Raw genomic sequence first — 12,988 nt, 5'->3', positions numbered from 1 at the left:
CCACGGGGGAGCAGATCCCCACCTGCAGCCTGGGGAGGACCCCACGCCAGAGCAGGGGCAGAGTGTGAGGAGTCCCCTGAGGAGGAAGGAGCAGCAGAGTCAACGTGTAATGAACGGACCCCAACCCCCATTCCTCATTCCCCATCCCCCTGTGCTGCTGGGGGGTAGGAGGTAGAGAAAATTGGGAGTGAAGTTGAGCCTGGAAGAAGGGAGGGGTGGGGGGAAGGGGTTTTAATATTCGGGGTTTTTTTTATTCTCTCCTTCTCTGATTTGATTGGTAATAAATTAAACTAATTTTCCCAAGCTGAGTCTGTTTTGCCCATGACGGTAACTGGTGAATGATCTCTCCCTGTCCTTATCTCGACCCACAAGCCTTTCATTATATTTTTTTCCCTGCTGTCCAGCTGAGGAGGGGAGTGATAGAGCAGCTTTGGTCGGCACTGTCGTCAGCTGTCCCAGCCGTGTCCCCTCCCAGCTCCTTGTGCCCCCCCAGCCGCTCGCTGGTGGGGTGGGGGGAGGAGCAGCTTTTTTTGAGGAGCAGCAAAGGCCTTGGCTCTGTGTAAGCCCTGCTCAGCAGGACCCAACCCATCCCTGGGTTATCAACGCTGCTTCCAGCACAGATCCAAAACACAGCCCCATACCAGCTACTATGAAGAAAATTAACTCTGTCCCAGCCAAAATCAGCCCAATAATATGTATAATCCAGCCTCAAATCCACACCTAAGTAAACAGTGAAGAGCCCCTGTCACCAAAACACCTGAATCATATCACGAAAAACCTCCTCCTTTTTTCCCACCCATGCAGCAGGAAGAGAGCTTAAAGGTTATTAGTAACAGTGTGTGTTTGGGTGGTTGGGCTGGGTTTTAATTGCTGAACAAAATGAGGGAAGTTTGCTGGGGATGCTGTGGGAAAGACGAGTTGAAAGGTGCGGTTTGCATTTAATTCATAAGCAGCAAGGTTAATGATCGTTCTTATTTTATCTGACAAAGAATTTCTTAGTATTGATCCAGCTCCCTCTAACAGGGATTTTTTTTTTCTTCGTTTGAAAGAAAAATGAGTAAAATAAATAGCAACAATGCTCAAGAATGGAAATTCAGTTAGATTAAACTCACTGTTTCTCTCCCTTTCTGGACACATAGTGTAAAAGCCTGAAACCATCTCCAGTTGGAAGTGTTTTGCCCTGTCCCAGGGAACTTTCTGTACCGAGGCAGGCATGCTAGGCGTTTTTCTGACAAAGGGAAGAGCCCCAGGGAGAATAAGGAGAAAACACCATGTTTACATTTACATTTTCTTTTACCTCTTGGCTTGTAAACCTGCATTAAAGACAATTTCTGTATCAATATTGCATGATACCTTTCATATCTCTTTGGAAAAAAACATCTTGCTTTGTATAATTAGTCATTTTATCCTTACAAAAGGGAGGAATAATCTGCCTCAGACTTCCTCTCCTGCTTTTGAGCTTCTTGCTCGTGTCTAGAGGCCTTATGAATTCTCCTAAGCCCTCGATAACAGGAGCCCTCCTTCCTCTCCTTTTCTTTTTTCTTTATCCTAATTATATTTCCCTTCTGTCAAGCTGAGCTTTCTGTTTGCTGAATGTGTAACACGGTTTTGTAGTGAGCTGGTTGAGCACCCATCAGCCTCCTCCAAGGATTAAACCCCCAGCTCCAGTCCTGCTCTACTGGGCTTTTTGCTGAACTCATCCTAAGGAGGACGTGCAAGGTGAACCGGTGCGGGAGCGGCGGGGGGAGAGGGAGGCCGAAAGGCTGGGTTCAAAGGCAGAATACTGATGACGAATCAAACCTCTGTTTATAGAGCTCAGCGGTCAGACTTTTTACTATCTTTTGACATTCTTTCAGGCTAAATATTGTATTTCCTGAGTTGGCTGTCGTCTCCATCTGGCTGTTGGCTCCCGTACAGACTAACTTGTCTTTTAGACAGCTGGCCCTGTGGCTCTCAGCTAGTTACATAGTTTGTTGGCCAAATCCAAAACGAATTCACCTGGCTAATGAGCTTAATGGCTCTTAAGAAGACTCTGTAAATATTTTATAAAGTAAAGTTCATTTCATTTATTTAGGCATAAAATGTAAAGAGATTCTATAGGAATCTAATAAAATCTTCAGCCATGCATATGCATATGGCTAGAATGACTAAAATGAATAGAAGTTTTTGCTATTTAATTCAGATGCAGAATCAAGCCTAGATTTTCCTTGCTTTATTTTAACCTAAAAGCCAGCCTTGCTTGGCTTTTCAAGTAAGCTTTTTCTGTATGTTTGCCTATTTTTAATGTACCTCTCTTCATTTGGTTCCATCTTCAAGGTTTTTTTTAAACTTTCTGCAGCATCTGAACAGAGAAACTAGTGAAAAACAATTGCCTACTTAGATTTGTTGGGCTTCTTTAATTTCCCTGACACTCTGCTGTAATAAATTTGTGTTTTGGCCATCTTAGGAAACAGAAATTTAGAGGTGATTAAGAAAATGAAGTCAGCAGGATGTCTGCATGTGTGTAAAGGTAAAACTGTTCAGATGTGCTGACAGCATTGGCATTTGAGGTCTTTATTCAGCACTTCTTACACAGCCAGACCTTCTATTTGGCCAATACTGCAAACCTGAGCACACTCCAGGCCCAAGCACAAAGTGCAAATCCAGATTTGAAATGCCTATGGCCAGATTCTGCGACTCCTTACGGCAGCGCCTTTCTGCAGTTACTCTTTGATGGATGTCTGGAAATATTCCACAGTTATACTCTTACACTGAGTCCAATAGATTTAGTCTGGATTTACATCAGTGGAAAACTGAGAGCAAAATTTGACCCTGAAGGTTCGTTTTACTCCTTCAAAGATCCTAAGGAGTCAGTTGTTTGCGCCATCAATGGGCCAGTAAATTTCATCATTAATCTTGGCTGGGCTATCCACAAATAGTTTAATATTTCTCATGTTTGTTTTTAATCAAAATATTTCCAGTAATTCTCTTTCTAATTTACATGTTTAACCCTCTGGTAAAAACAGGGCTTTGGTGGATTAAGACCATAAAACCAACTTACATACATTAACTGCCTTTATAGCAGGTGCTTGCAGTTATATAACTCGTTATAAAGTAAAATTGAATTCTTTTTTTACTATTGCACTTCAGTTCATGTCAAAAAAAAAAAGGGGGGGTTGTGTTTTCAACTAATTTACCTGACACATTTGTGCAATTTTATGACATAAATAATTTTGCAAAGCGTTGCACTGACCTATGCAAAGATCTTAGATTTTTCAATTGCATTTTAATGAGGCAAGAAGTTGTGATTTTTGCCCAGATGGAATAAAATCAGATGACACGGTCAGAAAAGCAGAAAAATAGCCTAGCAGGAAAATCTTTCTCTTTTAGCAGAAGTGAAGGGGAAGGAACATGGTTTGTTACTTGCTCTGTGCTTCAGAGCCTGTTGCACTGAGCAATGTGGTTACGGTGAAGTCAAGATGGAGTTTGCAAAGGCTTCAGCAATCTGCTGGTAGTCAGTTTAGCTTAAACTGTTGAATACATTTTGTGGATATAGTTTGCTAATTTGGTGTCAAGGAAACCACAGAAAAATTAGATCATGAAGTGGTGTAATTTAGCACATCTTCTTTGATATCAATCGAGGTACACAGATTACCTCCTCAGGAGAATTTCTCCCAGATTTCTCACTGAGTGGTTTTCATAGCAAGGGCCAGTGAAAAACTAAAAATAGCATTGCTGAGGGAATAATTTGTGTTAAAAGAAGTGTCAAAGATAGTGAGTTAAGAGACTGTCCATTGGTTGTATTGCTTGTTTGAAATTTAAAGGGAGTGGATTGACTGGAAGACTTGTGATGATATTCAGGGAGGATGCCACGGGGAACGGCTTTGCATTAGGATATTTAGTGCCATCTATTGAGATGTGCCAGCTTTAACAGAAGAGAAAAACCTGATTTTTTTTATATACTGTAGGTTTCGGGTTTTTTCACTTACCAACTTCCATTGCATCTGTTTGCTGCTCAGACTAGTTTCCAGCCTCCTTGCAGCATGGGTCATATCAGAGGGTCCTGCTACATTCACACACTATTGGGAAACATATCAAAATCACAGTATGGTACCTTCAAATAGCTGGTTTCTCTCCTCTCATTTTAGAATTAATATCGTAAGAGCGAGTCTCCAAAGCTGGGCACAGCCCTCCAAATCCCTAGAAACACCTTAGCAACTGGGACAGAAATGTTTCATGGCACTCTTTTTTACTTCTTCTCCACATTATATGGCTTCCAACAACTATTCTCCACTCCTCCAACAAGTATTTTTAACCTTTCTGCAGTGGTCAAGCTGCTTGCAGGTGCTGGTGTCGAGGCAAGCTGGGCTGGCATAGTAGTGCAACAACCACAGGAAAGCTCCATATGGAGAGGCCTAGATGAACCAAGCTGAGTGAGTAAGTTCTTTCTTTAAAATTAATTAACCAAAGAAAAGGATTAAAGGAACAAAACTATTTGGGGATCGACGCCAAAAGCATACTTTCCACTTCAAAGAAAGAAATGGTCTTAGGCCAAATGAATCCTTTCTTTGAGGAAAGTAGAGAGGTTTGTTTTGTCTACAGACTTTATGGTTAAATGCTGGCTAATTTCTGAAGGACAAACCTCCAAAGAAAAATCTTGACATTTGTTTTGTTGTGGTAGTTTCACCACTTCCACTTCCCTTCCATTTCCTTTTATTTTTTCCTTTCTTTTTTCATTTGTTTTGCTAGGGATCAGCAGGGCTGGAGGGAGAAGAGAAAATTTAACCCCAGTTCTTCTAGAAATTTTCTTTAAAATTTGACCTTTCCAGAAATTATTTGTGATTGCAGAAGTACCTCAAAGTGTCTAAATTTTACTTCAGTCTTTCAGAGGCAGAACACAGTATCTCAAACCTTGTTTCTGCTGTTTTCCCAAAAGCGCACATCTTTTAAAACCAAGGTGTAATTTTCTCAGCTTAATATTTTGGTTAATAGGTCATTTGGATAGCAAATATTATAATCTCAATGTACATTTTCTTCTACAAATTGTGGGGCTAACTTAGGGAGTGCATGCAATTTGTGTAACTTAAATCTGCAAAATATTTAACACCAAGTGTCTATTCAGTTCTAATATTTGCAGGTCACAATTGGTAATGGGTTAGAAAATGAGTAAATGAGTCTTTCAGTCAGAGAATGGAAATAGTACTGTGTAACTTGCCCACTATTCAGGCAGCTTGAAAAGTAAGACTTTTGCCGTACCTGTTTCTCTTGGTTGCCTACTTGAGGATTCAGGACCAAATTTCACTTTCTCTTGCATTTGTACCATTACCTAAAGTGGTCTGGAAATGAAGCTTAATAGACAATTTTAGAAGGAAGGATGTTTGGGGTTTTTTGTTTTTAATTTATCTCCAACTTCATTAGTTGGTGTAATAATTTTCAGCTACAAATTAGCAACATATTTAGAGATAAACATGAAGTATGAGTAGCCTAACCTTCCTAGCATGTGGGAACTGATTAATCTGGTTAAATATTGTGACGGTTTTTAATCAAAGCAAAGCAATGCAAGACTTTCTTCCAAGGTTTACTTGCCGCCAGCAAGCCTAACTAGGGCTTCTCCTGCATCTCCCTAAAATGGAATCCTAACCAAAAAAAAGTATTTTTCTCCTTGCTCAGGTATTTAAAACATAGTTTAAATGATTTCAAGTTTGAGTTTTGCGTTTATGTGTCCCTATAAATGTTTAAAACTGCTCTTGTCACAGAAATTATGTGGCAAGAAAAACAGTGGGGTTTACAATGTTTTGCTATGTTATTTTTTCTTTGGTTTGTTTTCTTTTGCAAGAGACAGACATACATAAGCAGTCACTCCCCAGATGTTGATACTAGACTCCTCCAAATATGCCCATTGAAGTATCCCATATGGATAAAGACAAAAAAACCCCAAACCCTGAAGTTTGAATGAAATACATCTCAGATACATCCTTATTTTTCAGCACTCTCAACCCTCGATAAAGTTTGACATCTGACGTGGTTTAACCCCAGCCAGAAACCAAGCCCACCCAGCTGCTCGCTCACTCCCCCCCACAGTGGGATGGGGGAAAGAATTGGAAGAGTAAAAGTGAGAAAACTCATGGGTTGAGATAAAGACGGGTGAATAGGTAAAGCAAAAGCCCTGCACACAAGCAAAGCAAGCCAAGGAATTAATTCCCTGCTTCCCATGGACAGGTGGGTGTTCAGCCATCTCCAGGAAAGTAGGGCTCCATCACACCTAATGGTGACTTGGGAAGACAAACGCCATCACTCCCAGTGTCCCCCCCTTTCTCCTTCTTCCCCCAGCTTTATATGCTGAGCATGACATCATATGGTGTGGGATACCCCTGGGGTCAGTTGGGGTCAGCTGTCCCAGCCGTGTCCCCTCCCAGCTCCTTGTGCCCCCCCAGCCACTTGCTGGGAGGAGCAGCAAAGGCCTTGGCTCAGTGTAAGCCCTGCTCAGCAGGACCCAACCCATCCCTGGGTTATCAACGCTGCTTCCAGCACAGATCCAAAACACAGCCCCACACCAGCTACTATGAAGAAAATTAACTCTGTCCCAGCCAAAACCAGCACACCACCACATTTGCAGCATTCCTCTTTGCTGTGCCTACATCACTACTGCAGTACAAAAGCATTAAATTAATTTTTCCATCTTCCATCCTTTCATCTTTTCTTAATCTGAAAATTATGCCAGCAGTATGAAGGGTAAAACATATTCCCTATGTGTCCTGCAAGGCTTGGCCATTAACCCAAAAGCTGAGTTCTCACAATTGCTCACGAATGGCACTTTTCACTATTATTTGTACATGTATGTGATACTTTACAAACCACACTCACAGAAAGTATCCTGGAAACCACGCATTTACCACCTAGGGCCAGGGCCAAACAAGACAATACCACTGAAGATGATCAGCCAGTGCATGGGAAACACACAGTGCTGCAAGAGCTGGGTTAGAAGTCCTCCTTCAAATCCCCTCTATACTTTCTAAGGAAATCAAATGCATCCCAGAGGACCCCAACATTGTATAATTAAGTATATGTAATCCAGAACTCCTTATAGATGAACTACAGCCACCTCTGGGATGGAAAAAGATCAAGACTTTTAAAAGCATTTTTCTATTAAGTTTGAATAATTTCCTGGATGTGTCACTGAGTAATTTTTAAGCAGAACTTTCTGCTTATGTCCAAGCAAAACTGTCAAGAACAAGAAACATCTATTATCTGTCTTTTTGGTACTGAACGCTTTAAAAAGATGCAAGGAAGAAAACAATAAATATCTATTTCACAGCTAAGGAATCAAGTCTATCAAACCCACCAATTTCTCTCCCTTGGCTGGTAGATCTTTTTCCCAAGTGACAATCTGTTGCCATTTTTTTATTCCACTTCCTTAAGGAAATGAGGCTCCTGAGCTCACATTTTGTCTTTCTTTTGTCCTCAGCTAATAACCTCTAGAAATGTTAAACTCACCAACAAATCATGAAATGTCCATCTTCTGAGGTATTCAAAACCACACTGGACATGGTCTGGGGCACCCTGCTCTGCACTAGATGGCTTCCAGAGGTGCCTTCCAGCCTCCACCATTCAGTGATTCTGCTAAAACTCTCCCCCCCGCTTTTTTTTTTCTCTTTCCAATGAAGCTGCCAAAATATCTAAAAGAAATACTAGGCAAAACAAAAGGAAAATTAAACAAATATCCAAACACAGAATACTTATGAAGAGATGATAGTATTCAGTAATCACTCTGAAGCCAAAATTCTTGATGCAGGTGCCCTTCCCTGATACTCCCATTCCAAAAGTAATTTCTTAATAAACAGTATCTTCCTTCCCGGTTTAACGCCAATCCTAATCTATGAGATTTTCATCTTGAAACGTTGGCTGTCTTGCAGCAGGTAACAAAATTTCACTGACTGCATCACACTGAACTTCCTCTACAGCTGCACAAAGTTTTTCCACAGGATGACTTCAAGATGAATGCTAATAAGCAACTATCTGCATCTCAGGGAATTCAGATAAAAAACTTTAACACTGAAGCTATTTTTTGCATGTAGTCCAGCCCTTTGAAGAGGGTGTCAGAACAGCCTTCCTGCTTGCAGAAATGGAGAGACTAATTGATAGAAAGTATTTACACACCTAAAATGCAGGCTCTGTGTAACTTTTGTGCATATGGTCCCCAGAATTGGATCCAGAAAGCCAAGTGGAGTCACCATGTTCATAGAAATCAGGCTCTAGGGGTTCTAGCTCCTCAGTCTACAGCCCACAGCCTTGTCCTGAAGAGAGATAGATGTGAGCTCTGGCCTCTGTGCCAATGGTGGTTCTTTATTTTAACCAATGAATTTTCAATATAAAAATATACAAATGTTTCTTGAAATAGTGACTGGCACTTAGGTTTCCTCCTTCCAACTGACTGCTGCAATCTCTAGACAGTCATATTCTACGTGCAGCTCAATAACACTTGACGGTTTTTGCACAACTGCAAGGGGAAGAGGTGGGAGCTATTGAAATGAATCACAACTGTTTACTAAATTTCATTCCCCAAAATGTCTATTTTGCACAGCACACCCACACGGGTACGGTACAGTCAGGACCTCTAAATGAGAGCCAGAGGAGCACCCGTCAGCTCGGCACACCACAGGCTGGCTCCGCACGGCGCTTTCATCAAATGCAGCCAGAGCCGTACTTGAGCTTGGAGAGCAGAGTCATCACAGCCGGGTTGTCCTTTTGCAGGGCAAGTTCAGTAAATCCATAATCAAAAGGATTTTGGTTGTTTTTAATTTTCCTAATCAGCTTAATTCCTGACAACAAAGTGAGACATCAGATTGTTTTAAATGGCAGGATTCCAAATAACAAACTTCAGTTTAAGCATTAATGACAGCAACTTGGGATATTATCTGGGAATTATTTACTGGCTGAGAAAAGTTCCTGTTTTGAAATTGAGTCGAGCAAATGTCTATTTATAATGACATCATTTCAGGACAAGACCTTTTAAGCTTGTTCGGGAAAATTTCTAGAAGCTACACAAGAATTTTGGTATAAATACACTCATCAGTACTTGATCTTTATGGACAATAACCTTTGGAGTTATTTTCTTTTTTTAGTTCAATGCTCATGAGCAAATGATGTCACCGTAACGTACATCACCAGTTACTTACCCTTGTGCAAGCAAAAGAGTGACAGTTATTTATGTTTCAAAACACATTGCAGCATTTTTAAAGTGCATCCAGAGACTTAAAAACTGCATCTGAAACCTTTTGTTTCAAATGTCCCATTTGTAAAATGAGCTTAAAGCAATATTTACCTACTTTGTAGTTTTCTGTCGTTTAATTACTGCTGACTGTCCTTGACTAAAACGTTCTCACTGGGCAAAATTCATCCCTGGGTAAACAGGCAGCAAGTGTAAGGCTTTAACGCATTTAGCAATCCCTGCAATCATTTCAATGTATACCCAAGAAAGCGCAGGCTGCCTCTTAGACGCGTCACGTCAGCTGCAGTAATATGCTGTGACATGCAATACTCAAGTTAATGCTAAACAAAATCTCATTTGCACAAAGTATCCATACCTGCATGAGTCTGAGTTAGAGTTTCCATTAAATGGCTCGCTCTCTTTGCTACTCTGGGAATCAAATCAATGGTTCAACTTTTGGTACATTCTACTTGGGTAGCAAACAGCAACAGTGAAAAAGTGAATATTTGCATTTAGTTTGGTGAGAAAACTTTAATAGTTGCGCATTTTGGCAGTCTGAAAATCTCTTTCAAATCAGGGAATGAAATCTCGGTTCTGTGAACGTCCACAGCAAAACTTTCATGAGTGATGCAAGGAAGGATCTCACCAGGAGCTTTGCGAGTCCCTGTTTGAGTCGGAGCCCCTCAGAACTTTGTCAAAGTAGCCCAAAGCAGTTTGAATTTTTTAATACACCCTGCTTTAAGGTAAGCACCTTGAAATTTGTTTGTGTTCTTCTAAGTCATCATTAGCAGCCACTTCTTACGCACAGGAGTATTTCCTAAGAATACTTTCATGCTTTAGTTGTTGTACAGTGAGTGCCCAAGAGGTTCCCTTTTAGAGACCCCATGTTTTTATCCACTTTGTCTAGCACAATATTTTTCTTCTCCTGTAATTGGCGTTTGCATTTGAAAAACATTAATTCAGACTAGAAGACCAGCATACATAAACGACTTCAAAGCTTTTAGGCACAGAACACCTCTGCAGCCTCAAGAAAGGACGTCTAAGCGATAAAAAAAAAAAGGAAAAAAAAAAAAAAAAAAACAGAAAGCAAAGTTCAGCCACTGCCTCTTTATGGAAGTTCAGTTTTTTCCACTGAGCGTTGGATGATCTCAGTGCTCTACATTTTTGGTTTGAGGAAACTCTGGGAAATTTCTGCCTCTGGGGGAAGATACTTGTATTTCAAAGCATGATTCTTAGAAAGCCCTTGTGAGTGCTGGTACACATGTAGCACTGGCCCCTCTGGGAGCTCAAGTCAATTCAGTGACCCGTGCCTCTAGGAGCTCCATTTCTTACAGCGGTTCTCCAGGCAGGCTTGACTACACAGAGAAACTGGGCAGGCGAATGAAGTCAGAGATTTCTACAGGGAGCTCTGATCCCAGCGCGTGGGGCTTCTCTCAGTCACATTTTTGCTGGAGACAACTAATGTTTAATCTGAGATCCAGAAATTGTCTTTCCTGTTCTTGCTGAAGTACTGCATATGCTACCAGCCATGCGCATTTTAAGGAAACAAACTTTCAAGAGAAATCTCTCTCTCCTTCTGGAGCAAGTAGTTCTTGCACAGCTGAGCTGTCATGAAAGAAAAATCAGTAGCGCGTTTGACCCACAGCCTTACTTCACACAACAGAATATTGAGTCTAATTTTCCTGAGCAGAACCACTTATATAATGTCATCGTTAAGCTTTCGTATTTCATAATATGCCAAAGGTCAGCTCTGTGGGTTTTGTAGGTAAACAAATAACCCAGATGTAAAAACACTACAGCTCTTGCAGGTTGCTCCTTGTTGGAGTGCTCCCAGTTATATTAATTTCCACAAAGAGAAGGCTCACCCGACGCTTTGACTTTTACGACTACAGATTTGCAGGATGAAACCATCAGCTGCTCAGGAAGGATTCCGTGGACATTAGCCACACAGGGGCTTAGAGCTTGTCTATATAATTCCAAATAAATGTTGAGGCATAGCAACTATTATTCTTTATGCCACTAAAACTTAGTAATACAGTTGAGTCTAAGAAACTTGAAAAACACAGTCTTATGCAAAACAACAGCTGGGAAAAAAAGAATGAGGTAAGGAACAAGGTCTATGTATTTATTTTTACATATAAATCAGGAGATCTCTGAAACACCCAGGCACTAAAGAAATAGCTTGTTTGAGAAAATTGAAACGTGTCTCCTCAGTAAGCTCCCACTCCATAGGAAAGCTTCGTGCTCTCTGAATGGGCTAGAACTTCTTGCCAAGAAGGTATTTGGACATTAATTTTTTAAATTAATGCTCCAGGATATTCACACAAAGACACAGAATATCGACTACTGTGTAGAATGTATTTTTAATTGGAAGAGGCCATGCCAGCTGAGCTATAAAACAAGTACAAGCTGTTAGATATAATAAGAGAGAAAAAAGACTAGGGGAAAAAAGTGAGTCATGGAAAAAAAAAAAAGAGAAAAAAACTATTTAGTTAAAAGAGCCTTCCCAGGACTCCTGAGCTAAGGTAATGGTAGAAAAACATGAAACTTATCATGACCATCACGAATGCTGTTCAGGGATGCAGGGATCTTGATACCATGGAAATGGCACTTGTATTCAGGATTATCTTACATGATTCACATATAAATGAAGATGGTTCAGATTTTGGAGCAGTAACGACACACATCAAAAACTGCAAGTGTTGTTTACATTTCACATACATGCACTGTATAGGCCATTGTAGGATAGACATGCAAGAAATTAAAAAGGAATTTCATTTTCCTCTTTCAATCAGAAAGCTGTAGCCCCTGGAACATAGATGGATGCCACTAACTTCAGTGTCAACCAGATGTCACTGACTTCAGTGTCAACCAGATATCACTGCCCTGATGCTGGCTTGAGGCAAATATAGCCAATGTGTTTTCCAGAAAATTAAATCCCTTTATGTGCTTCTGTAAATAATTTTCTGTAAAATTAGTATCGGGGTACTAATTTTGCTATTTGTTTTTTATTTTATTCCTTTTGCCTCTGAGAAACATGGACTGCATGTTCTTAACTGGAAGCATAGTCCTGACAAGACTGTTGCAAAGCCAAAATGATGGACTTGGTTAGAGCAGACATGCAAGAGCTTACAGATGGCAGCAACGCCGGCGGTACAGAGTTGAGGGGACCTGCTGGGTACGCTGCTGCTGCTGCCATGCAGCGCTCTAGTTCAGGCATCCTCTACCTCATGCAAGACAGTTTCTAAGTATGACCAGTAGATGCCTGGAAGATGATATTAAGCAGACTAAATACATAGTCTGTTGAGCCTCTTCCTCAAAGATCTTTTTAGACATGACGGGTGGATTTAATGCAGAGAAGTTAAGCACTGAAGCCCATTGGCATTCACAGCTGGTGCCAGGTTTGCTTCTCATAAAGCTGGAAGAGCAGTTACTTCTTTGCTCATCATCTTTGCTTAACACCTGATGCCCTCCTGTTGAAGATATTTCCCTGGAGTTATTGCTCACTGGCCAGGGATGAGGTGCTGGCTGCTCAGCACACCTTCTGGCCAGAGCACTCCTTTAAGAGGAGGATTATAAGGATCCTTCAGGGTAGAGTTCCACTTCCTCAGTGACTCCTCAAAATAGAGGAGGGAACTATCATTTTAAAAGAGCACTTATGATCCCTGCTCACCTCTTTGAAACGAAGTTGTGTGCACCTGCCCTTGGGAGCAGATTCAGCTTCCGAACAGGAGAGCCTGTGGAGGACAGGGGTTCAGCTGCATCCCCTTCCCTCGAGGGGATTTATCGAGGTTGATGTGA

General features: G+C 41.0%; 1 protein-coding gene across 1 annotated transcript in view; it reads right to left on the bottom strand.

Moving 5' to 3' along the window:
- The window catches only part of CBLN4 (cerebellin 4 precursor), a 22,432-nt gene extending 10,025 nt beyond the window's left edge, over positions 1-12,407 (bottom strand). The window contains exon 1 of the mRNA XM_035900837.1: positions 12,321-12,407. Coding sequence (XP_035756730.1) covers positions 12,321-12,407 — 87 coding nt within the window. The remainder of the gene's footprint in view (positions 1-12,320) is intronic.
- Positions 12,408-12,988: the final 581 nt, after the last annotated feature.

This window comes from Egretta garzetta, unplaced genomic scaffold (genome assembly GCF_000687185.1).
Source record: "Egretta garzetta isolate BGI_Z169 unplaced genomic scaffold, ASM68718v1 scaffold188, whole genome shotgun sequence".
Taxonomy (NCBI): Eukaryota; Metazoa; Chordata; class Aves; order Pelecaniformes; family Ardeidae; genus Egretta; species Egretta garzetta.
This window is presented reverse-complemented; position numbering and strand designations above follow the sequence as displayed.